At 47.6% G+C, this 27,370-nt stretch overlaps 1 protein-coding gene and 1 long non-coding RNA gene across 3 annotated transcripts in view; one reads left to right on the plus strand and one right to left on the minus strand.

Annotated features, from left to right (window-relative positions):
• The first annotated feature begins 1,684 nt into the window (after positions 1-1,684).
• Ak5 (adenylate kinase 5) overlaps positions 1,685-27,370 on the plus strand; it is a 182,993-nt gene continuing 157,307 nt past the window's right edge. For both annotated transcript variants that reach the window (XM_005083629.4, XM_040751590.1), the window contains exons 1-5: positions 1,685-1,897; positions 9,656-9,842; positions 13,318-13,485; positions 14,153-14,322; positions 14,414-14,527. In XM_005083629.4, coding sequence (XP_005083686.1) covers positions 1,838-1,897; positions 9,656-9,842; positions 13,318-13,485; positions 14,153-14,322; positions 14,414-14,527 — 699 coding nt within the window. In that variant the 5' untranslated portion in view covers positions 1,685-1,837. The remainder of the gene's footprint in view (positions 1,898-9,655; positions 9,843-13,317; positions 13,486-14,152; positions 14,323-14,413; positions 14,528-27,370) is intronic.
• Positions 3,272-3,834, minus strand: LOC121142281. The gene is made up of 2 exons (XR_005879260.1): positions 3,547-3,834; positions 3,272-3,451 (listed from the first exon to the last, which is right to left on the minus strand). It is a non-coding gene; the product is annotated as an uncharacterized LOC121142281 (long non-coding RNA).

Here is a 27,370-nt window from a genome sequence, read left to right on the forward strand (position 1 = left end):
TGCACTCTCTAAGGCTAATGAAAACTTGTCTTTTTTTTTTTCAAGTGAGTTACTCTTTCTTACGTCTTTTTACTGGGCCTTGCAGTTACTTGCTGGGTTTACTGAAGACCCTAAGAATCTTGCACCATCTTAAAACAAACAGATCATGACAACGGCAACAAAACTAAGGGGGAAAATGACCTGGAGAAGACCTACAAGAACTAACCGCTAGGTTCCATGTGCTTCGAACTTCACTAAGCCCCTGGGCCCTAGGACTTTCCAAGGACTGTGGCCACCGCTGGCTGGGACAGAGGTGGCTTTGTTTCCTTCCGAAGCCTGCTGTCAAATAGGCTTGAGAAGCCTACCTTGGGACACGTTCTAGCAGAGGATCCCAATGTACTCAGAACCGAATGCCTGCCTCCATCCAGGCTACCACAGGACATGTTGTTACGGCACATGGCTTCTTGGGTGTTCACAATTTTTTTAATTCACAAAGCTGGGCTAGTAAATGTTTGGTCTCCTCCTCTGCTTGTCAAATACAGCTTCAGCCATCCTTGAGCTTGAGAAGCAGGGGCCTGTGAGGCAGGAAATAGGACCAAGACAAAGCTCTTTGAAGATGAACTTGAGACACGTTCAGACTGTGAGTTTTGGAATCTGAAGGATTGAAAGTGTTGCTTTCCACCAGACTCCAGATGCCAGTAATCTGTAGCTTTTAACTTCCTGTCTGCCACATACCCTCCTGCAGAGTGGGCTCTTGCAAGCAGTTAGAGAGCATCACATTCCCAGGGAGCTGGGAGCATCTCTCAAGGAGGCAGGGAAAAGACATGTGAGAAATGAGTCATCTTGGTAGGGTGGGGAGGAGGATGGTGCACCTTGGGGGAGAGTGACAGACCCACCACCCTTGGGTAGGCACCAGGACACCTCACCAGCCGGCTCCTAACGGGAGGCTCCGACCTCAGACGGCCTTTGGGCCAGCGACCACACAGCCCTCTAATCTAACTGATGTCCACGCACTCCACCCCCCAAGCCCTTTCCGGTTTAAAGCTGTCCTCCACCCCTCTCCCATGCCTCCACCTCTCAGAGCGGTTCTCTGACTCCTCACCAACTCTTCTGCTAACGATTTCAGGCCTTCTACTCACATGTTTAAGGAAACCTGAAGCCATCTAGCCAAACTTCCCTTAAGCACCAGGTACTTAAAATGACTGACACGGAAACCCTCCCCTCTCCTTCCCTACTCCCCACTCCCTGTCACTGAAAGATCATTAACTTTAAGAACATATGCTGAATTCTCTGACTTGGGTTTTTCCTGGGGGGCCTCAGGGTAGTGTGTGTCTGTGTGTTTGGGGGGGGGGTGTGTTTGGTGTGTGTGTGTGTGTGTGTGTGTGTGTGTGTGTGTGTGTGTGTTGAAGTGAAAATGTATCAGGTTTCAATCGCCCAGTCCTTGGCTCCCGGGTGCCCTGGCGGTGCTGCGGGCTGGGGAGCGACTGCAACCCGCGTGTCCCCACCCCCGCGGCCCGCGCCCGCCCGCGCAGCGTGACTGGCGGCCGCTGCAGCGGGCTCGGGAGACGCGGGCCGGGAGCGCAGAGCCAGGAGGCGGCGGCTGGTGGCGTCGGCCGCGCGGTCCTCCTCCGCGCCCCTCCCCTGGCGCTCGCACTGCCTGCGCCGGGGAAGCCGCGGCTGCTCGCTGCTGGCGCGGGGACCAGCGCGGACGCGGGGGCGGCGGGAGCGCGGACAGCACAGCTGCCCGGGAGTCGGCGAGGGGACCCCGGCCTGCGCGCATCCAAGTGAGGGCTGCGCCCCGCCAGCCCCGGCTCCGGAAGCCTCCCCGCCTGCACCCCACCGCACGCGCCGCACAGCCATGAACACCAACGACGCCAAGGAGTACCTGGCCCGGAGGGACATTCCTCAGCTTTTCGAGGTGAGAGGCTGGGTGACCCGCGGGTCCCCGGCGGCCATCCCCGGGGCTCGGAGGGCCAGTGCCTGACCGCACCTTCCGGTGCGGGGTACCCAGTGAAGGCGCTCACAGGAGCTAGCTGTCCCCTCGCCCGAGACGAGTCGCCTCTCCCGCGGGTTGCTAGGGTCCCTTTCGAATGTGGGCTTCAAAACCCGCACCTTGGGATCAAATTTCCCTCCTTAAGCCGGCTTCTGGATGTAGGCTGCCCCGGGGCGCATCCCCCAGACATGGGCGCCCCGAGTGGACGGGGGACCGTGGCCTGGCAGCACCGTGGTCTCTGGGGCTAAGCCAGGTGAGAGTACAGTCGCCCACACCGAGCCAAGACAGGAGACTGAAGGGTCCAGAGCCCCAAACACTCCAGGCGCCAGGAGTTGGGACCCTTGCAGGGAAAGGGTGAGCATGGGCGAAGCGACCCTCCCGGAAAACAGCTTGAGGAGAGAGAGATGGAGGGAGGAAACACGCGCGCGCGCGCACAGACACACAGACAAACACAGACACACTCACACAGACACACACAGAGACAGACACACAGACACACACGCAGTCACACACGCAGACAGACACACACACAGAGACAGACACAGACACACACACAGTCACACACGCAGACAGACACACAGACACAGACAGACACACACACACACACACACACACTCGCACAGACACACAGAGCCGAAGCTCTATTTCAGTCAATGAACTCCAGAGCGCATTTGCTGGTTGCTTGAGAGGCTCAGGATCCTGTCTCTCCTTCCGGCTTCAGCCCAGCCCTCCTGCCCATCTACACAGACTGGGTCTGACTAGGAGCGGCCAGACAGGCGCGACTCCTGTTGCTGGCCTCTGCTGAAGCATAGCAGCAGCATCCGCACCGGACCAGAGGATGGGTAACACTCAAAGACCGTGAAGCAGGGTTAAAGGAACATTGCTCCAGCCACAGTGGCCTTCCCAGAGAGAAGCCCCGCGTCCCCTTCTCTCCATATTCGATCTTAAAACACCCCTAGATGCGAAGTGCTGTTGGCTTAGATTATAAAACAAAATAAAATTTAAAAAAGAATGGCACCAAGCCAAGCTTCATAGGCTGAGACCTTAAAAACCGGCCTCGCATTTCAAAGGAAATGATAGACTAATATAATAAACTAAAGGCCACGCATTGTTCTTTTCCCTGCTTGTTCTGGTCAAAGGAAAGTATCTTTTAAGAAAATAATTTTTACAATAATTCCTCTCCAAAAAAAAACTATCTTTAACATGGGAAGCCATAATTACAGTGCTTCAAGAGTTTTTTGCTTTCTTTTGCAAATATGGAAATGAAGAGCGGAAAGATTTTTTTTTAAATCACAAACGTTAAGATTGTAACCGGTTTTATTTCTACACTTCTGAAAGGATGATAGATGCATCGGTAGGAGAGTCTTCTGGTTGCAAAATGCATGCGGGAACTGTTTCTCTTCCTTGGTGTCAGGTGGCTTACAGGAAGCCTGGACTGATGGCCTGCTCACAAAACTCTTCAGCACGCCTGCAAATAAGCTACGGCAGGGGGTCGTTTAGGCTTCAGCTTTTCTGCATATGAATGGGGCGTCTCGAAATAGCGCACACACCCAAAAGGGAGTCAGCCTGCTTACCTGAGTGACAGGCACTAAGGCAGCCTGTTGAGATTGAGTTCTGGGCCTGCAAAGAGTCAGAAGGGGAGGGCCGGTGACCTCAAGATTCCATCCAGTCAGTGAGAGGAATCAGCTGTGCAGTCTGGGTGGGGGAAGCGGGACCTGATCGTCCACGTGCTGAGCACAGACCGCAAACAGCAGCCTGGGTTTTCTGTGCCAGAGCCACGCTCTTCTGAGTGTGTGGAGTTTAGCCAGGTGGCTGCCGGAACCCAACAGCCACAGCAGCACATGCCATTGACCGTCGGGAAACAGACAATGAATCTATGTGTCACCAAAACAGCCACCTATGTAAGGGAACGTCTCAGATTTCTTTGGGCGGCATAGGGTGTCTGCTAGACTCGTAGCCAAGAAGTACTTCCCCTTTAAAATTAAATTAAAAAAATCAAAACAAACACTTTCAGGTTTTGCTGTGTCCCCTAATCCCACTGAGCTTTGTAATGTGAGTACTGATCTGGGACCTTAGAACAAAGACTTGGCAATTAGTCAGAACGCTATCAAAGGTCCGATCAGATTAGTCATAATTTCAGAGGATTAACTCAGAAGCTAAGAAGTAACATCTACTAGTAATTGTCACCCTGGAGCAGCTGGTTACTAAAAAAAAGGACTTAAATTATCAATGAAATAGTGGTGACCACTGTCCCTTTAAAAAAATCACTGCTCCTCAGGAGAGCTTGAAAACCTGTTTCCCAGTCAGAAAAACTTGCATTGCATATGCCCACCCAACTTCAGCTTTAAGAAAGTAAAAATTTTAAATGTTAATATTTTAGTTGGATTATGTATGAGGCACAGAGAACCTGTTTTCTTTAACCCCGTTCCATATCTTTATACAATGTACAAGGAAGATACCTGAGTTTAGAGGTCTGAAGCTAAACAAGTTACTAATATCTCTAAAACGTGATTTTTGTGACCCCCCCCAAATAGAGCCAGTGCTGCCCACAGGACTGCGGGTGCACGTAAGAGAGCATACACACAGAGTTCGTGTGAAACACAGCATGTACGTGTGAGCATACACACAGAGTTCGTGTGAAACACAGTGTGTACATGTGTGTACATGTGAGCATACACAGAGTCCCTGTGAGACACAGCGTGTACGTGTGAGCATACACACAGAGTCCCTGTGAGACACAGCATGTACATGTGAGCATACACACAGAGTCCCTGTGAGACACAGCATGTACGTGTGAGCATACACACAGAGTCCCTGTGAGACACAGCGTGTACGTGTGAGCATACACACAGAGTCCCTGTGAGACACAGCGTGTACGTGTGAGCATACACACAGAGTCCCTGTGAGACACAGCGTGTACGTGTGAGCATACACACAGAGTCCCTGTGAGACACAGCATGTACGTGTGAGCATACACACAGAGTCCCTGTGAGACACAGCATGTACGTGTGAGCATACACACAGAGTCCCTGTGAGACACAGCATGTACGTGTGAGCATACACACAGAGTCCCTGTGAGACACAGCATGTACGTGTGAGCATACACACAGAGTCCACGTGAGACACAGGACTTCCTGTGTAGATGCCGTTGGTTCAGGCCCAGAGAATAGCAGGAGTGTGGGAAGCTAACCCTCCCAGAAGCTGGATGATGCTTTCTCTGCCCCCTCAGCAGCTGAATTCATCTGATGAAGCCGCACACCCACACCCACTCCATTTAGGATTTCAGAAAACAAATGTACCTAGTAGGAATTGCCTGCCATTTTGGGAAAATGGAACAATAGTGATTTAAAAATTCAAAGCTGTGTTGAGATTGGCCAACCTTCCCAAGGGTGTGCTTCATGTGTTAGTAATTTATACATGAGAGTAATTTATGCTTTTCCATGAAACATTCTAAAGGAAAATATGGTTGTACCTCAGGTCAGTTCTCAGGAGTCAGCATTTCCAAAGATGTAGAAGTTTTGGAAACTAGTATGTATTAATTTCCACTAGCCACACACTTTAGGGGTCCCTGCAAACACAGTTAGGAAACAATCCAAATAAGGTAACTCAAGTTCAGTCCAACTTAGTGCTAGTTCAGATGTCTGGAGTCTGCATATGCACACAAAACTTTGGGGGAAGTTTCCTCATGACAAGTTTATCACAGCAAAGCTTTAGACATGGCTACATTCAAGCTCCTTTACAAAGTGCATCTCCAGAAAATCACCTGTGGCCTTTTTCACAGGAATGGGCTCTACTGACTGTGGCAGTGCTCGGGGTAAGGACCTAGGGAGGACAGGTTTGTAATAAGCATAAGGATGGGTTCTATTGCCTGGGAAACAATGCTCAGGGTTCCGGGGGATTCTGGTAAAGGCTGGCTTCATAGACTAACAACAGTTCACCAAGTTATCAAGCAGTGTCCACTCCAGCCTTCCTTCCGGGGAACAGGTGCCGGCGTCTTCCACTGATAAACAAAGCCAGGGTGTTTATCGGTTCTGGTTCCTCTAGTGCTATGTGTGAGCACATGGACATCTTACCCTCTACAAGGCGTCCTGAATTCAAACCAAATAAGACCATACTTCCCCTCTATAATCTTAAGAGATACTGTAGAGATTTATTGCATATCAATATCACAAATCTAACATTAAACTTTTAGATTTGTTTTTATTATTTAAAGTGTGTGTGTGTGTGCGTGTGTTCATGTGTGTGCACATGAGTATAGTGCCTGTGGAGGCAAAAGTTGTCAGGTGCCCTGGAGTTGGAATAAGCAGTTGTAAGCTGCTTGATGTGTGTGCTGGGAACTAAACTCGGGCCCCCTACAAGAGCAGCAGAGAAAAGTTGACCACCCAGCAATGTTTAGAGCCCCCGACTTCAGTTTTAAGCCTCACTTTTAGACTTGAGTTTTAGTCCTAACCATAGAACTTCAACGTGTGCATCCAACTAAGAAGTGGATGGGCCTACTCTGTCTTAATGAGATCTTACAGTCTTGGAGACTGATAAACCAGTGCTCCAATGTAAATGACAAGTGTGGTGTTTCCTCAGTCCCACAGGCCAGCCCAGGCATTCAGAATTGTGATAATTATGACTATAACGCCTCAAGCCAACATTTGTCCAGCAAGTGTTACATGTGAAACTCTTAAGAAGGACCATATAAATACATTTTTTAAAATCTATAAAATAAAATCCACTTCACAGCAGAGGTAAGGCTTAGACATTTTAATAAAGGCAGGATAAGACTTTAGGGACTTAAATAAATAAATAAATAAATAATGACAACGGGGTCATTTCTCATGATGCACTTGTCTTGATGAAAGTCTTTAATTACACAGTTGCCTTCCCTTTTGAAAGGCAGAGAATGCTGAGCTGAGAACTTCCTGGTGCTGGGCATGGTGGCTAAACCTTCAATCCCAGAACTCAGGAGGCAGAGGCAGGAGGATCTCTGTAAGTTCGAGACCAGCCTGATTTACATAGTTGAGTTCCAGGCTAGCCAGGGCTACATAGGGAGGCCCTGTTTCAAAAGACCAAAACCAAACAAGACACAATTGAACAGGTCAAGACTTTAAGGGATTATCTTAAATCCTTGATCAGATCTCAGTTTCAATTCAAATAGCTTACTAAAAGAAATGCAAGAGCAAAAAGAGCAATTCTGGTGGGTTCTCTATACATGCTTGTTTCAAGTTTCACTATACAGCCTTAGCAGCAAAAATAGCATGATAAAGGCATAGAAACAGGCATGGAGACCAGCAGAATAGGAGAGAGGGCCTGGAAATAAACTCATGAAGCTACAGACACCCAATCTTTGACAAACTTGGCAAAAGCAAACATTGGAGCATAGACAGCCTCTTCAACAAATGGTACTGAGGAAACTAGGTATCCACATGCAGAATGAAAGTGGATATGCATTTCTCACCCTGGTTTTTAAAAAAATTCAAAATGGATCAAACAACCAGAGGAAAATAAGGAAGACAGATCACAATCGAGGCATAGGCAAGAGCTTCCTGGGGCGGCGGGGGGAGGGGAAGATCAGAAGTTCCAGAAATATGAGCAAGGACTGACAGAAGGGATTACATGAAATTAAGACAGTTCTGTAAGGCCAAGGAAACAACCGAATGAAGACACAGCATACAGAATGCAGGAAGAAATTGTCCCGCTATAAACCTCACAAGGGGTTAACGTGTAAGATATATGAAGAATCATAAAATAAAGCACCAGTAGAGCAAATCATCTAACCAATAAATATAGAAAGAATTGAGGGGCAAAAGAAAGTAAAGAAAAAAACGAAAGTGGTCAACATCCTTAGTCACCAGGGAAATGTGAATTTTAACCACACTGATATCCCATCTCCCTGGTCAGAAAGGCTGTGGTAAAGAAATTGAGCGTGCGCTGGAGAAGACGCAGGGGGATTTAGGGAGAAGACCCTCACATGCTTCTTATGGGGATGCAAACTACTGCAGCCCCTGTGGAAATTCAGTACGGCTCAAAACAGACTTGAAGACATAGCTCAGTGGGTACAGTGCCTGCCTCAAATGCCAAAGACCTAGGTCCAAGCCCAGGCACTGCATAAGCCGGATGTGGGGGTGCACACGTGGAACCCTATCACAAGGGGGGCAGAGTCGGGAGAATCAGATGTTCAAGATTGCCCTCAGCTACAAAGCAAGTTCAGAGCCAACCTAGGTTTACATGGGGCTCTGTCTCAAAAGCCACAACATCGCAAGCGTAACTACCATGCGACTCCAGACTACCCCTGGGCACTCAAAGGGGTTTAAGCATACCACCCAAGCTTGGAAAGGAAAGGAATTGTTCCAGCTTACATTTCCAGGTAACCATCCCTCATGGGGGCAGGGGAGTCAGGACAAACGCTCAGGCAGAAACGGAAGCGGAAGCCACAGGATGAGCACTGCTGTCCTGCCTAGGGAAGGTTCTGCCTACAGTGGACCGAGCCCTCCACATTCATCAGTTGAGCGAGTCCCCCACTAGCAGGACCCCGGGCCAGCCTGACCCAGCCAGTCCTCCAACTAAGACTCACTCAGATGACTCTGGACCGTGTCAAGCCAGCAGCTAAAGATAAAACCAGGACAGATGTTAATCAACAGATGGATGGATTGAAAAAAAAAAACAAAGATGTAGTGTGAATACACCATGGAGTTCTAACCTGTTATACAGAAGAACAAAATTAACTTTTCAGGGACACAGGAGATTATTTGATTGGAACTGGAGGCCACGTTAAGTGAACTAAGCCAGACCCCCCCCAAATAAATCATAGGTTTCCTCTAATGTAAAATCTAGATTTAAAGAGACAAACAAACAAATGGCATAAAAATAGGAGGGAGCTGTTTGTGGGGAGGAAGGAGACTAACGGGAAGAGAGGGAGGCGGGAGATGACCAATATTGCACATTTTGTCTCATGGAGGGAATCTAGAATCAACTATACATCTAAACATGTTTGGCATGAAACTGGAGCAGGGATCATTTGGGGGCAAGAGGGGACCAGTGGGAGGCGGAGCCAAGAGAGGGTGATGGGGCCCCGAACATGACCAAAGCACAAGGAGACACATACAGTGAAAGCAACATTCTGGAATCCACTACTGTGTCTAGTGAAGACTAGCAAGACAACAGCAAAACAAACGCTGAAGACAGCCCAGAATCTAGAGAGATGAGACACAACAACGCTTTCACAAAAGCGATGCTTCCTGGCGGGTCTCCGTCGACTTGATGCAGGCTAGGGTCACCTAGGAAGAGAGCGATCCTTCAGTTGCACAAACCCCTCTGTGGCACTGGCCTGCAAGCCAGCCTTGGGATGCAGGAGAGCTAGGCTCACCACAGGCGGGCGGTGCCGCCCCCAGCGGGTGGGTGAGCCCAGGTTGTATAAGAAAGTGGGAGGAGCCAGTCATGAAGGCAAGGCTGACTTCTCCCAGGGCCTCTGCTCCCATGCCTGCAGCCAGGTTCCGGCGTGGGTCCCCGCCCTGACTCCCCTCTGTGATGGACTGGGATGCAGAAGTGTGAGCCGGGAATGTGAACCAAATAAGCCCCTTCTTCCGCACCTCGCGGTCATGATGTTTACCACAGCAATAGAAAACAAGCTAGGGCACGGTGTCAAAATAGATTTTTATCTGTACTTTATATATATATTAAATATGTCTGTTTCAGAGCCTTTTGAATGGCTTGATGTGTTCCAAGCCTGAAGACCCCGTAGAGTACTTGGAAAGTTGTTTACAGAAAGTCAAGGAGTTAGGAGGCTGTGACAAGGTGAAATGGGACACATTCGTCAGCCAGGAGAAGAAGACTCTACCGCCGCTGAACGGAGGCCAATCTCGGAGATCCTTCCTCAGAAACGGTAAATGTGCGCACGCAGAATGATAGAGCGGTTCTCTTCAAAATACACCGTGCAGACAGGAGATAGCACTTTTGATGACTGGATTCTGGAGTTTGTCCTTTTCTGCTATTATTCTAATCATCTGTGATAAGGGGGAAAACAGTACTCCATTTTCTGTAAATGTAATGAAAGTTTATATTTACCAAATTCATTATTTTGCAACATAAATTACATTTAAGAACCACGGCATTATTTTTTTAATTGCAAATAGGCTCTTCCCAAATGCACGAGTGGAATGCAGGTCAAATTGGTAGTTAGTATGTAACAACTCAACATTTGCTATTAGTTTGAAAGAGCCATTGCTCACTAATAATATTGCTTCCAAGGACAGGGTACATTTTAGTACAGGTGCGTAGGTGGCTTATAAGGTTCATCCGATAAAGATTCACTACTAAATACAATAGATTCGTCATTTGGGTGAAAGATGCAGAAATAAATTTGCTGACTGTGTCAGGGGTCATTGAGAAGTGAAGGCTGTAGCTGGTTGTAGCAGATTCACAACTTTCCAGTCTCGTTCCGAAGTATATGTTTGTCGGAAACCATGGGCCAATCAGCCTTCTCAGCTGAATGAAGTTGTGAGTATAATAGTATGCCAATGTAAAATTAGTTCCAATCAGGGGAAGCTAAACTAATTCTTTCCCAGTGGCCAAGGCAATTATATTTTCAAAATGCAAGCTGTGTTCAAAAGTGGTTCTACAGTGAGGTTGGAAAAAATGGCTCAGCAGTAAAGACCGGTTCCTCCTCTCCCAAAGAACCAGGCTTCAGTTCCCAGAACTCATGACTGGCAGCTCACAAGGGACGGGTTTTTCCCTGCTCCAATGGATCTACTGCCCTCTTCTGGCCTCTTCAGGCATCCGCACTCACGTGTGCATACCCCACACAGAGACACGCCTAAGTAAATAACAAAATAAATTAGAAATGCTGTTCACTGAAATTTCAGGCATACCAAGGGGATGAGACATGGTTCCTTCTCAAAACATATAAGAAGGAGACAATGCTTAGTCTGTGTGGCCTCGTCAGTCATGGCCCAGTTAGATTTTATTTGAATGTGGTGTGGGGAATAAAAGTCATAGTGTGCTAATTTTTAAGAAGCTCAGTAAGAGGAAAGTAGAAATGCCATTCCCTCGAAGACATCTCCAGAGTGAGAAGCATCCTTCCTTGTCCAGACAGGAGTGATTGTGATGCTAATTATATTTTCATTAATCATTAGACAGACCTTTCTAAGGACTTTTCTATATTACGCCTGGCTGTCCTATACCTGGAATATATGATAGGAAGGCACAAACCTTTTCTAAATTTGTCTATCTTGTAGTGATTTACCCTTTGCATTCTTTGTTTTATTTTAAAATGCTGGGGGTCGGACTATGGAGAATCTCATGCAAGTAAGAAAAGCATTCTATCTATGGCATAAGCCATAGTTGGTGGAACAGGTTTTTAAATTCAACAAAATTATTAACTGCCCCTAAACTTAAATATTTCTAGAAACATAGTGATTCATCGATTTTTTTTACAAACGTAGTGACAATGGTATACTAACATACAATTACCTTGAGAAATTACTCTATAACATAAAATATTTTCATCATCTAAGCAAATTACTTTCCTAAATGAAAATGCCATAAAGCAAAGGCAAATGATTGGCAGACAGATCTTTAAATTGTTTCATTTTAAGGCAGAGCAGTTACTGTGACCAATGCCTTTCCCGTCACGGCCTTTCCCCACGTTTTCTAAAGTCTGTCTACCACTGTCTGACGCCCGGATTAGTGGAGTCAAGCAGTCTAGTAAGTCAGCGAGCAAATGACTTAGTGTCTTCTGTCGATAGAGAATGAAAAGCTCCGACTGATGAGCCCTCTTGGGCGATGATGCCTTGTGCGTCAACTATTGAAAGCACCCCTTGGAAAGCCAAGTAGATGCCCATTCTCCCCTGCAGGGATTGTTTGGTAGTTAGGGTTCGCTTTGTATCCTGGATGAAATAACATCACCTGGGATGAGGAGAAGAAGCCATGAGCTCTATAGTGACAATGGCTGGTGCTGTCTGTCTGCCTGTCTGGAGCTGGCCAGGTCTGTCTTCAGGACCGCTGGGATGTGTGTGGTTTGTATTTCAACTCTTCATTTTAATGTTGCAAGTGGCAACTGGGACCTGCTACCCAATTTTCACCACCTCTGTTTGTCTTCTAACTTCTGACTGCCTCTTTTGCAAACCGTGTCCTACGACTCCAGCCCAAATGGACTTATCCATTCCTTGATCTGCTGTAGAGTTTTCTAGGAAAGACTTGAACGTAGCCTTTCCACCTGATGGTTGTGTGGCTGTTGGATTTAAGCTCTAGAATTAGCTAGAACCGAGGAGACTGCTACAGCTTAGCGTCCTGCTAAAATCACCCTCCACACATAGACGCGTCTGAAAGTAAAAGGGCAAATGCTTGTTGCCAGTATAGACATAAATTTAAATCTTCATACTTACATTGTAAGTCAACAAAATTGAAGATACTCATCTTAGTTGCATAGCATTCATTCCATTGCTATGAAGGAACACCACAACCAAGGCGATTTTTTATAAAATGAAGCATTTAGTCATTCAATCAGGGGCTCGCTCACAGTTTCAGAGCATTAGTCCATTGTTGGCATCGAGCATGGCAGCAGACAGGCAGGCATGGTGAGGAATAAGTAACTGAGAGCTCTATCTCCTGATCCCCAGGCATCAAACAGGGTGAGAAAGAGACACTGGGTGTGATGTGGGCTTTTGAAACCTCAAAGCCCAAGCCCAGTAACAAACCTCTTCAAACAAGTCCACACCTCCTAATCCTTCCCAAATAGTTCATTAACTGGGGTCTACGAATGCAGATATGTGATCCCATGGGGGGGGCATTCTTTTTCAGACCATCACAACACTGCACACTGAGAATACAGAATGCAATAACATCAAAAGGTCCTCCACGTTACACACTTGATCTTTATGCCCCTTAACATTCTACCGGACCACCAGAGTGAATAAAGTATATTCCACACAGGAAGTGAATTCCCGGGCGTCTGGGTAGGTTATGTTATCAGATTCCAGAACATCTTGACAGAGGCTATTAAATAAAATGAAGCTGTGCCTGAGAAAGTTACTCTTCTTCAATGCAGGTGGCCCAAACCAGCCTACCATCTGTATCAATAAAGTTTTACTAGGACACTGGCCCCTCATTCACTCAGGTGTTGTCTCTGCCCAAATCTCTGCTACCATGCCTGTTGAGTATGGGATGATATAATATACTCTAGAAGCCCAGGATATCAGCTTTCTGCCCCTTTAAGAAAATAGTCGGCTGACCACCAAGGAAGCCTTCCTCCTTCCAGGGATCGGCTATCGTATACAGTTTCTTGTACTAACTGGTGAACTGTGAAAAGCGTTTCACTGTGCCCTGCTTCCCCATTTCAAACCTGTCTTACTCTTTTGCAGTAATGCCTGAAAACTCAAACTTCCCTTATCGACGGTATGACCGGCTTCCCCCCATCCATCAGTTCTCCATAGAGAGTGACACGGACCTGTCTGAGACCGCAGAGCTGATCGAAGAGTACGAGGTTTTTGACCCGACTAGGCCGCGGCCCAAGATCATCCTCGTCATAGGTAGGACAGCAAGCGTCAAGGTTCTCCGCTTTGCCAAGTTAGTTCACCTGATGCCATTTCAGAAACAATAGCTAGGGGGTCTCATCTGCAAATGTCAAGCTGGGTAATGACAGTCAGCCAGGAACAAAGGTGCAAGGGGCAGTAAGTGGAAATACCTTAGAATAGTTGTCAGCAAAGCAGAATCGTAACTCTGTTTCACACTTAGTTTGCATCCCATTACAACATCACAGTAATTCTCTATGAGAGACTAGAAATAATCCCTTCTAGATTTATGTATCTGTGGGTTCCTTCATTCAGTCTTTAATGTAGTTAGTCAGATGCTTTCTTTAAGAATGAGGATTGTTTTTCTCTTTAATTGACAAAAGTTTACTCCCTAGTAACCACAGGAGGAAGAGACACAATGTGTTGGAAGTATTCATATGAGTGCAAGCTAGTGCTTATATTCAGGTCGGCTTCCATCTTACTGACAAGCAGATTTAGGAGAATGGTGCTTTATGCCACCAGAGGCTTCTGATTACCATGCAAAAAAGACAAGATGAAAGCTCCGTTAGCCTCGTGTTGAATATGAAAATACGATTCCATTTCATAAGGAGTAGAGGCTGAGCATGTTGTAAGTAGTTGCCATGGAGGGACACAAGGTCACAGGTTTGCCTGTTTTGAATATCAGGTGGTCCAGGAAGCGGGAAGGGCACTCAGAGCTTGAAAATTGCAGAGCGGTACGGATTCCAGTACATTTCGGTGGGAGAACTCTTGAGAAAGAAAATCCACAGCGCCAGCAGCAACAGAAAGTGGAGTCTGATTGCCAAGATAATCACCAACGGGGAGCTGGCCCCACAGGTACTTACTTACTGCATGGCTGTCTTTTCTTGTGTGGAGCATAATTGTCCCTGCCTGGAGTACAGCATGCGTTTCCATCCTTGTGTTAAAGGAAACAACCATCACCGAGATAAAACAAAAGCTGATGCAAATACCTGACGAAGAAGGCATTGTGATTGATGGATTCCCAAGGGACGTTGCCCAGGCTCTGTCTTTTGAGGACCAGGTAAGAACATCTCCTTGTATTTTATCTGCCCGTCTATTCTGTCTTCTCTCTCTTCTCCCATCTATCTCTCTGTCGATCGGTGTGTGTCTGTGTGTTCCTGCTCATGCGCACACACGTTTCTGGGGATAGAACCCAGGACCCTGGATATTTCAGGCAAGCGTTCTACCCCTGGGTGATAGCCTAGCATTGCTATTATTAATTGATTTTAAAGTAAGTTTTAATGTCCTACTTTTTACTTAGCATTTTTTTGAGATTAGACAAAAACAACAAAGGCAAACAAATGATTTCTTGGCAGTGTTTCTGAATTCTTGTCTGAAACGGGCAAGCCCATCGATGTGTGTTGGCAAAAGGCTCCCCCCCCCCACCATGGCAAATGTTTCAAAATCGAAGGCAGCATCTGTCAAGAAGGAAGATGTGAACTGATAATAGAATACATTAATTTTATTTCAAAGTGTAGATCTTTCTAAACTTTATTTCAAAATACTTCTTCTAAGATGCCCTTTTTATGCTTAACTTTTTCCAAAATAAGTCTCAGCAATGTCCAGAGAACGACTTGGGGGTCAGCCTACACCACCACCCTTGTCAGCTGAGGAAGGCTTCTCCATTGGGTCAAGAAATGCTGGGCTTCCAGTGTGGAGATGGAGGTCAGCTGCCAAAAATGTATTCAAATGGAGTAGGTCATGCCTTCTCAGCAACTACTGTATCCACCCTAAACAAGCACAAAAAATGAAATGTGGTGTCTACTAGATCTTTAAAAAGATTCATAACCCTGAGTGACAGCTTTGCAGCTCAGAAGTCTGAAGCCCGCTCTCCTGAAACATGAGCGCACTTAGGGCAGAGTGAGGGGGGGAGGCTTGTGCAGAGGGGGCTCCCTCCCATTCAGGGAGCCATGCACAGGTCTCCTAGAAACTGCCCGCTCTCCATCTTCACCCAGGGAACCCAGCCGGCAGATCTCTCCGGAACGGCCCCGCAGACCCTGGCCCTAACTGTTCTCCATCACACACTGAGGCTGGAGAAAACCCGAGGTGGATTTCCTCATAAACTTACATTTCAGGGTCCTGGAGTCTGTCAGCCACGTTGGCTGTGCAGCGGTAGCCGAAGGTTGATGCTGCAGCTGAGGCTACAGGAGTTGTGTGGGTGCAGACAACGAGCTGGAAGGGTTACGTGAAATGTCAGAGGAGTTGGTCCCATCCTGCTCCCCCGGCACTGTGTAGATGGAAGTTACTGCAGGATCTCTCTCTCTCTCTCTCTCTCTCTCTCTCTCTCTCTCTCTCTCTCTCTCTCTCTCTCTCTCTCTCTCCACTTCTGACAACAAATGTGCAATGGTTTCTACATCAGTTCTCCGTCACCAACTGGGCACCCAGGAATTCAGTTCTCCGTAGACATGAAGCATCCATAGTTAGTGGAGGCCTCCCGGGCTGTTCCCATCTAAGATGCCAGCTCAGATCCCAGCAATTCCCTGAACTTCTGAGTGAACGAGTAAAAGAGAAAACCGGGGAGTCTCACGGTGCCCTCCGTAAGCTTGTTAATTTGTTGGAATGACTGACAGAATCAGGGAAATATGTGGCTTCCATGTTGGTATATTATACCGGTCATGAGCACAGGGTAAGGGCTGCTGGGAGGGGGCGGAGCTTCCTTCCTAGTCCTTGAGACTCCAAGGAAGTTTGGTAGCCTTGTCTACACCTTCTGCCTTCTCCTGGGGTATCACAGGGTAGGACAGAAAGCCTCCACAACTCTAGCCCTGAGTCCACCCAGGGCCTTTTCCACGGTTTCCTCATCACTACAGACAGATGGCCTTCCGAGTGCTTGTTAGGAAGAGCCAAAGACAGGCCACCACTCAGGAAATTCCAGAGGCTTTGGAAGTTCTGTGCCAGGAACAAGACTATGTTTTTCTTGAGCCGTACCTCATGTTTTTCTTTGGTATCTTTAAAAACTGATTTCTTTGATTCAGCTCATTTTAGTGGAAATACACACACACACACACACACACACATACACACACAGGGAGACAGAGAGGGGGGGGAGGAGAGAGAGAGAGAGATTTCCCCAAGTTTGTCACACTACAGAGCTAAGGCATGAAAGGGGCCAGGCAGCCATTTGTGTGCCAGCTCAGCCATTTTGATAAAACACCCAACACCTGCCAGGTTTGTAGAACAAAGAAGTGCAATTTGTTTCCTTCTCCTTGAGTAAATACCGACATTACAGATAGGTTAGGTAGTTTTCTCCCTAAGGGACCACAGTTCCCTTTTAGTTCTTATTCTCCCGTCTAGGGTGCCGCCATCATCAGCCGTGTGGTTGAAACGAGGGTTGTCACCACCTGCGAGTCCCCGCTGGTCCATTGGGAGGGGAACATGGAGGTCTGAGGTGGCAGGTCAGAATGACACCCAGCACTGTGCTCACTGGCGGTGTTGACACCCAGCACCTGGGCTCACCATTGTTGCTGAGAACTTGGCCATGCTGTCTTAGTAGAGATGACTGGGCTACGTGTCCACCTGGGCAGACAGGTGCTGCCGGCAGCTTCATGGCTGCAGAAGTGGGCTGCTTCCTTCTTCCCACACGTGGCACACCAGTGGTCAAGCTCGGCGAGCACAGAGTGTGGTCATGTCCTTCGGAAGCCTGCCGTGTGATTGCGTCATCCCGAAAAGCTCAGCACCTAGGGTGCGGGTAGAGCTGTCTTTGCTAGATCCAGCTTTGACTCCTCATACTTGGCTAACTAAACTTCTCTTCCTTCCCCTCCGCCGCTAAAAAACTGGAGGTGCCAGACTGGGCGAGGTTAAATCAAGCCTCCTTTAGCAGGGGAGGGGTTTAGAGAAGTGTGCTGACATCACGGAGTCAACCACTCCAAGTAAGAACCCTGTGGGGTGGGTTGCAGGGCTCCTTGCCCAGCCCAGAGGGGTTTCCAGGTCGCACATTCCTACCTGCTAAGCCTGTTGAAGTGTTGTCACCGTCTTCTGCTTGGGTTCTCTGATTTCTTCCCTGTTGAAGTGTTGTCACCGTCTTCTGCTTGGGTTCTCTGATTTCTTCCCTGTTGAAGTGTTGTCACCGTCTTCTGCTTGGGTTCTCTGATTTCTTCCCTGTTGAAGTGTTGTCACCGTCTTCTGCTTGGGTTCTCTGATTTCTTCCCTGTTGAAGTGTTGTCACCGTCTTCTGCTTGGGTTCTCTGATTTCTTCCCTGTTGAAGTGTTGTCACCGTCTTCTGCTTGGGTTCTCTGATTTCTTCCCTGTTGAAGTGTTGTCACCGTCTTCTGCTTGGGTTCTCTGATTTCTTCCCTGTTGAAGTGTTGTCACCGTCTTCTGCTTGGGTTCTCTGATTTCTTCCCTGTTGAAGTGTTGTCACCGTCTTCTGCTTGGGTTCTCTGATTTCTTCCCTGTTGAAGTGTTGTCACCGTCTTCTGCTTGGGTTCTCTGATTTCTTCCCTGTTGAAGTGTTGTCACCGTCTTCTGCTTGGGTTCTCTGATTTCTTCCCTGTTCCTTACCAAAGGGGATAGGAGCAAGCTTGTGTTTGCCTGGGGAAGTCAGTGTCCTCATGAAATGACTTTATTGATGTGTAGACATGGGTCTGCTCATGCTTTTTCTATTCAGTTATTTTCTGTGTTACACATTTCCAACACTGTGGTTTTTATGGAAGAAATCTAAATTACATCCTGGTCATGAAAGGACATTCCTGCCTTGCTAATCGTTTGAACACGGGGAACATCCTCCACAGGTCTACATAAGCATCTGGTGCCCAGGACGGGGGTATTGGGTGGTTTCGCAAAACTTTGAGAGGTGGGACTTTACAGGAGAGCCTCAAGTCATGGAGGCAGGGTCCCATAGGGGTTGAGGACCCCTCCTGTTCCCTCTCCTCCTGGTTTGATCTGACACCCATTCTGACATGAGCTCCCATAAGGATATGCCACCCTTGCCATAGGCCCAAACCAGTGGGGCCATTCAATCTTAGACTTACCATCCAGAATCACACGCCAAATTACACCTTCTACTTGGTACTTAGCCTGTCTGTCAGGAAATCCCTTGTAGAGATGCAAAGCCGACAGATACATTTCACTTTCTTTTTTCAAGTTGGATAACCTCTATACTTAACTGTTTATAATTTAGCATCAATATTGGTTTTAATTTCAAATATAGATTTTTTTGTAAAGATAGGTGTGTAGATTAATTTTCAGAAGCGTCCTGCCTTTCCACCCACGTATCCTAGTATCATTTCTGCGAGTGTGCTAAGTATCCCAACTAAAATAATGTAGGGGAGAAAGGACCTGCTCAGCTTCTAGTTCCAAGTCAGGGTCCATCGTTCCGAGGAAGTCACGGCAGGAACTCAGCTATGGGCAAAGACAGAATACATGCATGCATGCCTATGTGGTCAGCCCTGTGTGTTTCGCTGCTGCTGTCTATGTAGTTCAAACCCTGGCCCATGAAATGGCACTGCCCATATTCAGGCTGGACTTTCCCCCATCAGTTAAGCCAGTGAAGGGAAATCCTTCACAAGCATGCCCCCAGACCACCCTGATCTAAGCAGTCCCTCGCTGAGAGCACCCTCCCAGGTGCCTCTAGGCTAGGTCAGGCTGACAAAACTGACCAGCACACGTAACCATGGCCGCGTCACTGTGCGTAGGAGGCCAGCTTTTGTGTTGTTAAACTAAAAATTACTAGTTTCTGTATATAAGAAAACCTTGTGTTGTTTTTGTCAGCTACGTTCCTGTGCAGCTTATAGCGTTATGGGCAAATTGCCTGTGTTGTAACCGTGTTTGGCTGACCTTGATGGGATTACTGTTATGTCTGCGCTTTGTCTCCTGACAGAGGCTTCTCTTGTGTTCTCCCTGAAGGAGAGCTGATTGGCTCACTCAGAAGGCCCGCTGCTTCCTCTCCCCTCCCCCTTCCCCCGCCCCTTCTGGACCCTCACAGCTGTCTCTTCGACTCATTACCCTCCTTCGCTACAGAGGGTTCTAGTAGACATGGGATGGTTGGAGTGGAAAATAAATGCTATGCCTTTGGGCACCGCACAAGGGAACAATACAAATACCTGCAGAGGGCGTGACTTCGAATCCTTTCTCTGACCTTCACGCGCATGGGCTCTTGGGTCAGTGGAGGTGGTGAGTGCTGACTCTGCTAATCTGTAGGCTCTTGATTGATTCATGGGCTCCCCGAGGCCTCACTGTTCTCCTAGGAGAATGAGGAGGACAGTGCCTCACAAGACTGCTGTGAGAGTGAGTCAGTCCTCTAGTTCCATGGCCGTCTTCGCCAAAAGGATGTGATGACCACTAATGGGCCGTAACAAACAAACAGCAAGCAACAGCAATAATAAAAACAGGGAAGCCCATTCTTCCCTCCTTCTGTCAGAGAAGGCAAGGACGCTTTTTCTTCTACAGTCTGTCTTTCAAACCAACTGATAAAACCCTCAGAGGCCTCCTTGAGGGGGTGAGGCTGCCCACACAGCTCTGCTCTAGCTTGTCTTCCTCGGTTGGCCGTAAGCCTTTGCTCGATGCTTCTGTACTTCTAAGAGTGTGTGGAAACCACCCCAGAGCTCTAGCAGCTGGAGTCCAGGGACGGTCAACACCCCTGGGCAGGAAGCATTTAGAAGCCCAGTAATTAGCACATCCTGCCTCCGACTTCCTTCTCTTCCTTCCAGCTCCGGGAGGGGGAAAAAAAAGAGAGTAATTGATTAGTCGAAAGTAGTCCAGGGGTGAGAACATCCCAGATTCCCAAATGAGCCAGGGAAAAGCTACGCCTAGGAATCCAGGTGCTGAGCTCCGGCGCTCGTGATGCATGTGACGTCGCGAGCGTGTAGACATCTGACTGCTGAGCCAGCCTCGCTCTCCAGAGCTGTGGGGTTGCAGAATTACTGCCCTGTCAGTGTAACCCTCCTTCACCTAGGCCTGCCGCCGTATGGTTCACCCACGCGGCCGGGGGTGCAGACAACCACAAGTCTGACACGCGCTCACACATCCTTAAAACAAAACAAACCCCTCATTCTATACGTTGCCTGTGTTGGGATATTTGGTGGACTGGTAAAGGAATTCACTCATTATAGCAGTGTAGTACCTTGCCAGGGATGAAAGAACCACCTAGAGATAGCAGTGAGTTATGAGGGTCTCCGTTGTGGAGGGCTCCTCATTCTGTTAGGTTAAGCCCCTTTGTAGGCAATATGCCACTGTGCAGGCTACTCCCACCATGTGGATGAGGAGACTGTATTGAGCAGTGTTTGGTCTGGGGCAATGAGGGTAAGCCCCTTTTGTGTGTTTTCTGTCATTCGCAGCATGTAAGTAGAAGCAATTCTGTCATTCGGTTGTGGCTGATTTTGTTTGGCCTGCCATTCTGCTGTTGGACCATTTGGGCAGAACACAGCTACAGTTTTGTTTAGGGGTGTCTTCTGGACCACATTTTCGTGGAAGAACTGTTCAATTTCTGTTCTCTCTCTGTAACAAGAAAAAATAAAAACCCAGAGACAGATATTGGGGCTCAAGCTTCAAGCAGAAGATCAGAGAAGCAAAGCAGCCAGGCCAGTAGATTTACCTCTATCCTGCTGAAATGGCAGCCCTGTCTCCATTAGTCCTCAGAGGCAAAAGCTCTCAGTTCCTGTCTCCTCCTTATATTCCTTTCTTTGCCCAGCCATATCCTCCTGTCTGTACCTCCCTAGTTAATGGGATTAAAGGAACAAGCTCTGTTACTCTTCAGTCTTGTGTAGGCAATGGTGGTCTTGAACTCAGAGAAATCCATCTGTCTGTCTCCTAAATCCTGGGGTTAAAGGTATGTGCCACCACTGCCTGACTAGCTAGTACGGCTGCTGGAATTAAAGGTGTGTACCACCACTGCCTGACCTCTATGGCTGGTGGCTGGCTTTGCTTTCCGAGTCCTCAGGCAAGCTTTAAGAAATCATAAATAATATATCACCACATCTCTCAGCTTTTATCTTTCTTCCAAATGCTTCCCCCACCCACGATAGAGCTACAAGTCCAGTCTTGGGTGTTGAACATGAGAATTTTCTTCGTTGGTTTATTTGAAATGAACAGGGATTGCACTCTGGTCCGACCCCTCCCCCAGGAAGGTTTCTGTAGTGTCCCATATTTAGATCAGGGTTAGTAGAAGGCCCGCATTGCTTCACCCAGGGGCTCAAGAAAGTGTGACTTATGGTGACAGGGGTCGAGGCTGTCTAAATGTCATCTAGAATCAGAACTATTGAAGTGAGGAGAAAGAAATTTGACAAGTGTGGTATGGGGAAGCACGGCCACGGAGGTAATGCTCCCACCCAGTTTGGGTAGCAGAGATAGATGCAGGAGCCACACAGAAAGGTTGAACTGTAGAAAGCCTTCTCCAGTGGTAACCGGAGGATGGAGACCATGGCTGTACTCCAGAAGGGGGGAGTAAAACGTGAAACCTTTTGACCCCAAGTGGGGGAAGGTTTGGAGTGGGGCCCCAGCCTGGGTCTCCATGGAATACAGAGAACCATTTGGAATTGAATCTGTTTGATTTTGGAAGGAATAGATTTGATTAGACAGAGGCCAGGGCCAGAAACAGAGAAAAGGGGGAAGGAATCTATTGGATGGATAAGTGGAGCCAGCCATGGTTACACTCATCTAAATGATGATTAGAATGGGCAGAGAGGGGAAAACACACAGAACATCTGGCATGGCAGGAGGGATTTTACCCCCTTGAAGATGGCAGGAGCCTGCGGTGCCATGGGAGAGAGATCTCATATTTTTCAGGAGCTTTCCTGAAATGGAATAGGACAGAATGAAGACACCAGTTTAGATGCGGACAGAGAGGGTGTGCCCATTTCCTGGAGATGTGCGGGGACCACGCCTTCTGTGGTCTGAGACACGCGGGAGGGGTTGGGGATGTGTTCTGAAGACTGGAGTGGGAGCGTCTGGGTCAAGCCTGAGCATGGGTGTTACAGAGCTGTGATGGAGACTTCTTTTCCAGTAGCAGAGTCAGACAAGCATATTTGGACCAGAGAATAAAGCACCTTAAAGGGATTGTGTGGTAGCTAAGACAGTATTTCTCTCTGGGATAGCACAGGTAAGGATAAGGTAGTCATTCAGGTCACATCCCATGAAGAAAATCCCAAGAGCAGAGGCAGCAGCAGTGGGTCACAGGTGTATAGATGAACTTGCCTTCATTGGGGTCACAGGTGTATAGATATTGGGGGTCACAGGTGTATAGATGAACTCACCTGCACTGGGGTCAGAGGTTTATAGATGAACTTACCAGCATTGGGGGTCATAAGTGTATAGATGAACTTACCTGCACTGGGGGTCACAGGTGTATAAATATTGGGGGTCACAGGTGTATAAATGAACCTACTACCTGCACTGGGCCTTAGGTTCTCCTTTTAAAGAAAAAGAGTAAGTTTTTGATAGGTTTATTGTTCCCATGTGGCTCTTTTATTTCTCATCTTGAGGAAAACGGGTTTTATATCAGACTGGTAAACAGCATAAGTGATTTTCTAGTGTTTGATTAAATTGGGGTGTTTGGTAAGACTTTGTTTCGAAGTACTACTAATTAATATTTTCACTGGTTAGACATCCTTCCTGGGTCTTTAAGACCATGTGGGCGGCCAAGATTCACCTTTTGTATGGTTGGCTAGAGCGCTGGGGGTGGAGTTAGTTAAGAAGGACCTGTTGGCTCCTTTGGTTTTTCCTTCATAAACTGTAGCCTCTGCTGGGATGGTTAACTCTATCCCTCTATGGAGTTGACAAGGGCAAGAGACCCTTGGCTACTAGGGGAGGGGATTTCCACTGAAATGCCTTTTAAAGAGACCAGGTTCCTCATCTCCAAGGATTAGACATATCCACAGGAGCAGGGAGGCCTTTGGATTTCACTAGAATGTTTCCCTGGATGGAAATTGTGGCCTCTGAGCTTTCCAGTCCTCTATGGATCGAGATAGATGATAGACAGATAGATATAGATAGGTAGACAGATGATAGATAGATCAATTGATAGATGAGAGAGAGAGAAAGAGAGAGAGAGAGAGAGAGAGAGAGAGAGAGAGAGAGAGAGAGAGAGAGAATGGTTCTCAGAAACTCAGAAAAGACTGGATCCCTAACCCCTCAAGGTAGTAAGTGTGGGCAGAAGCCAGGAAGCGTTTGAATACATCAGTAAGGGTCCCAGTAAGGATAAATAGATGATGGGAGGTGAAATCCTCATTGCCTGTACCAGCCTCTCTCTCTCTCTCTCTCTCTCTCTCTCTCTCTCTCTCTCTCTCTCTCTCTCTCTCTCTCTCTGTGTGTGTGTGTGTGCTGGTGAAAGAATTTGACCTTTATATGAGAGTGGGAAAGAGAATGCGTTTATCTCGTTAAATAGAATTGTGGGCATGGCAATAACAGAAAAGCCACCTGCATATGACAATGATTGCAACTCCTCCATTTGAATAAATTCTTAGTAGGTTATGATGAGCTACTTTGTGTATGATTTCAGTTTCTTATGCAATTTCTGTTGTGCAAATTAGGCAGCTCAACAGTATCAGATTACGGCTTATTCTGTTTGGCTGTGCTGTTCTGTGCATTGTTATGTTAGTTTTGGGTTTTGAGGCATGGTCTCACTGTATATCCCAGGCTGGCCTTGAACTCTTGATCCCAACTCCTGAGTGCTTAGACTATAGGTTTGTGCCACGAAGCTTGGCTAAATATATTTGTATTCTGGTTTTGGTCCAAGCAAAGCATTTCTAGAACATTACTTGAATGTATACTGTGTGTGTTTAAGATATTGCATCACTCCCTAGGCAGATGTCTTTATTGCAGACTACAGATAGAGAAACTGAGGCTCAGAAAGGGAAGTACCCCCTCCTACCCACTGTCTGCAAGGACACAGCTGGCATTCCCGTCTTGGTGCTTTTAGACATGGACTGGAGACCACTAACTTTCGCTACTCTGGAGATTATGAACAGGCAGTCTTCAGGCTGAGTGTGGGTGGCAAACAACATTTTAAAAAAATGTGTGCCAAATTTTAAAATTGGAAGATTAGAAAATAGAAAGCAGTTTTCTGGAGATTTGGTGGCTCCAGTACACACTCCTGAAGCTCAGAGGTGACAGCTGGTGGTTAGGCTTTTGTGACTGTCCCCAACCCAGCTTAGCCCCCACCTCTCTGCCGCCACCCTCTCAGCTACGACCTCTGCCAACAGAGCCCAGGCCAGAGCTGCTCACCACTCCCGGGACTCTGTGAGTACATGCTGTCTTGAACACCAGATGCTGTTCCTTCGCTCTCAGGATAGCCCGTGCTCTCAGCAGCAATGACGCTGCTGTCTCTCAGCAGTGCCTCCAGGCTCTCTGGAGTCTCCTAAAAACTCAACCTGTTGGAAACTGGAGCCTTGGCCTCTCTGCTGCACATTGAGGGACAGAGCTTGATTCTTGCTCAATTGGTATGGGACGAAGGATAATACAGAAATAATGTATCAGTAACCATGGTAGACACATCATATTGAACTTGATTGGTATGGGACAAGGGATACAGAAATAATGTATTAGTAGCAATGATGGATACATCATGTTGAACACAAAGGGAAAAGTTACCTGCATCAAACATTCTGAGCCAGTCTATGTTCTTACACAAATATATGTTGATTCTGCAAACCATGTGAGGATATTTTACATGCGAGGAATGGATAATCTACAGGTGGGTCTGTGCAAAGGCCCAGCACTCTGGGAGGCAGAGATGCCCCCCCCCCCGCCTCCAACTTACCAGTCATCATATAAGCTCTTAGCTGCTGCTCCAGAGCTAGGCCTGCCTGCAGGCTGCTATGCTCCAACCATAGACTCTGACCCTCGGGGACCTTGGGCCACCAAATTAAATGCTTTCTTTTATAAGTTGCCTTGGTCTTGGTGTCTTCATAGCGGTAGAACAGTAGCCGAGACAACAAGCAACAAGACTTGGATGATGGAATAAGAATCTCCGATGGAAAACGCGTTTAAGGGTGTTATCTGATTCTAGTGGGAAGAGAAAGCGGAGGGGATGAGCGCTAAACAGCTGGAATGCCCCCTGCGTCCAGTGAGGAATCGGAATGCGTGGCTTGCTTGGGGAAAAGCAATGGCCTCTTGCATCTCATTTCATTTCATCGACTGGTATGGTGGCTCACACCTGTAAATCCCAGCGCCGGGGAGGCTGAGGATTGCTGTGCGTTTGGGGGTAACCTGGGCTACCTAGCCAGCTCCAAGTAAGAGATTCACCTGGGCTAGAGGAAGACCCTGCATCCAAGAAACAAAGGGACGATAAATATTCGCTAACCTTCTTCCAGGCTGTGGCATTTTATTTTGTAAGTGCAGAGATGGACGGAATCTGTGAGCGCTCCCGATGAAATGTGCGCGGAGAGGGCACAGTACGTGTGTCGTCTCTCTCTACTTTCCATTGGTTTCAGCTGCCATTTGAAATGGATAACACATTCCCATAGCTGAGCTTTACAAAGATATAAAATTATCAGCTCTGAGTCACTGTGTCCTACCCCTATCCAGACTACTTTCCCGGGATGGTGCAGACAGCATGTCTTCCAGATACAGTGTGCATGAGGAAAATGCATTTTCCACCTCTCTCTCTCTCTCTCTCTCTCTCTCTCTCTCTCTCTCTCTCTCTCTCTCTCTCTCTGTGTGTGTGTGTGTGTGTGTGTGTGTGTGTGTGTGTGTAGGTACACGTGAATATGGAGGCTAGCGATCAGCTCTGAGTGTTGTTTCTCCGGCACCATGCACCTTGGTTTATTTGTTTGGTTGGTTAATTGGTTGATTTTGCTTTAGACTTTGGCACTGGGACCTGGAACATTCTGAGTAGGCTAAGCTGACTGGCCACTGAGTTCAGGGATCCTCATGTCTCCAATTCCATAACACTGATAAATTGCAGGTAGTATGTGTCACTGTGCTGGTGTTTTAATGTTGGTGTGGGATCGGGACTCACGTCCTCACGTTTGTGTAGCAAGAATTTTACTAACGGAATTATCTCTCTAATCCCATTTGTCTGCTATCTCCACCAAGCCTGTTTGGATATTTTTCTGCTGTAATACACATCCCATCCCTCGACTCATGTGAGCACACACCCGGAGTATTTAAGAGAGTGAGGTGCAGGGGAAGTAACTGATGACTACATCAACTTGTGTGTGTGTGTGTGTGTGTGAAGTACAGCTGAATATGGAGTGTGAATATTGTGCATTGGTGTGAAAGCTGTTTTCTGTTAACTAACCTGTTTTAACCTGTGTAAGTCCCAAAGAATGGTTTAAACTGGACTGACTTTTGTAGTAACGCTACCTATTGATGGTTATTGTGCCACAAGAACGCCTACAAAGACGCGTAAGTCCCTCGTGGGCGACAGGCGACGTCCTGACAGCGTGGGGGTGGGGGAGGCGGAGGTACTGGTCTCTGTGTGGAAGATCACTGAAGGAGGCAGAGGTACTGGTCTCTGTGTGGAAGATCACTGAAGGAGGCGGAGGTACTGGTCTCTGTGTGGAAGATCACTGAAGGAGGCGGAGGTACTGGTCTCTGTGTGGAAGATCACTGAAGGAGGCTGAGGTACTGGTCTCTGTGTGGAAGATCACTGAAGGAGGCGGAGGTACTGGTCTCTGTGTGGAAGATCACTGAAGGAGGCTGAGGTACTGGTCTCTGTGTGGAAGATCACTGAAGGAGGCTGAGGTACTGGTCTCTGTGTGGAAGATCACTGAAGGAGGCTGAGGTACTGGTCTCTGTGTGGAAGATCACTGAAGGAGGCGGAGGTACTGGTCTCTGTGTGGAAGATCACTGAAGGAGACGGAGGTACTGGTCTCTGTGTGGAAGATCACTGAAGGAGACGGAGGTACTGGTCTCTGTGTGGAAGATCACTGAAGGAGGTGGAGGTACTGGTCTCTGTGTGGAAGATCACTGAAGGAGGCTGAGGTACTG

Source organism: Mesocricetus auratus, unplaced genomic scaffold (genome assembly GCF_017639785.1).
Source record: "Mesocricetus auratus isolate SY011 unplaced genomic scaffold, BCM_Maur_2.0 Super-Scaffold_100009, whole genome shotgun sequence".
Taxonomy (NCBI): Eukaryota; Metazoa; Chordata; class Mammalia; order Rodentia; family Cricetidae; genus Mesocricetus; species Mesocricetus auratus.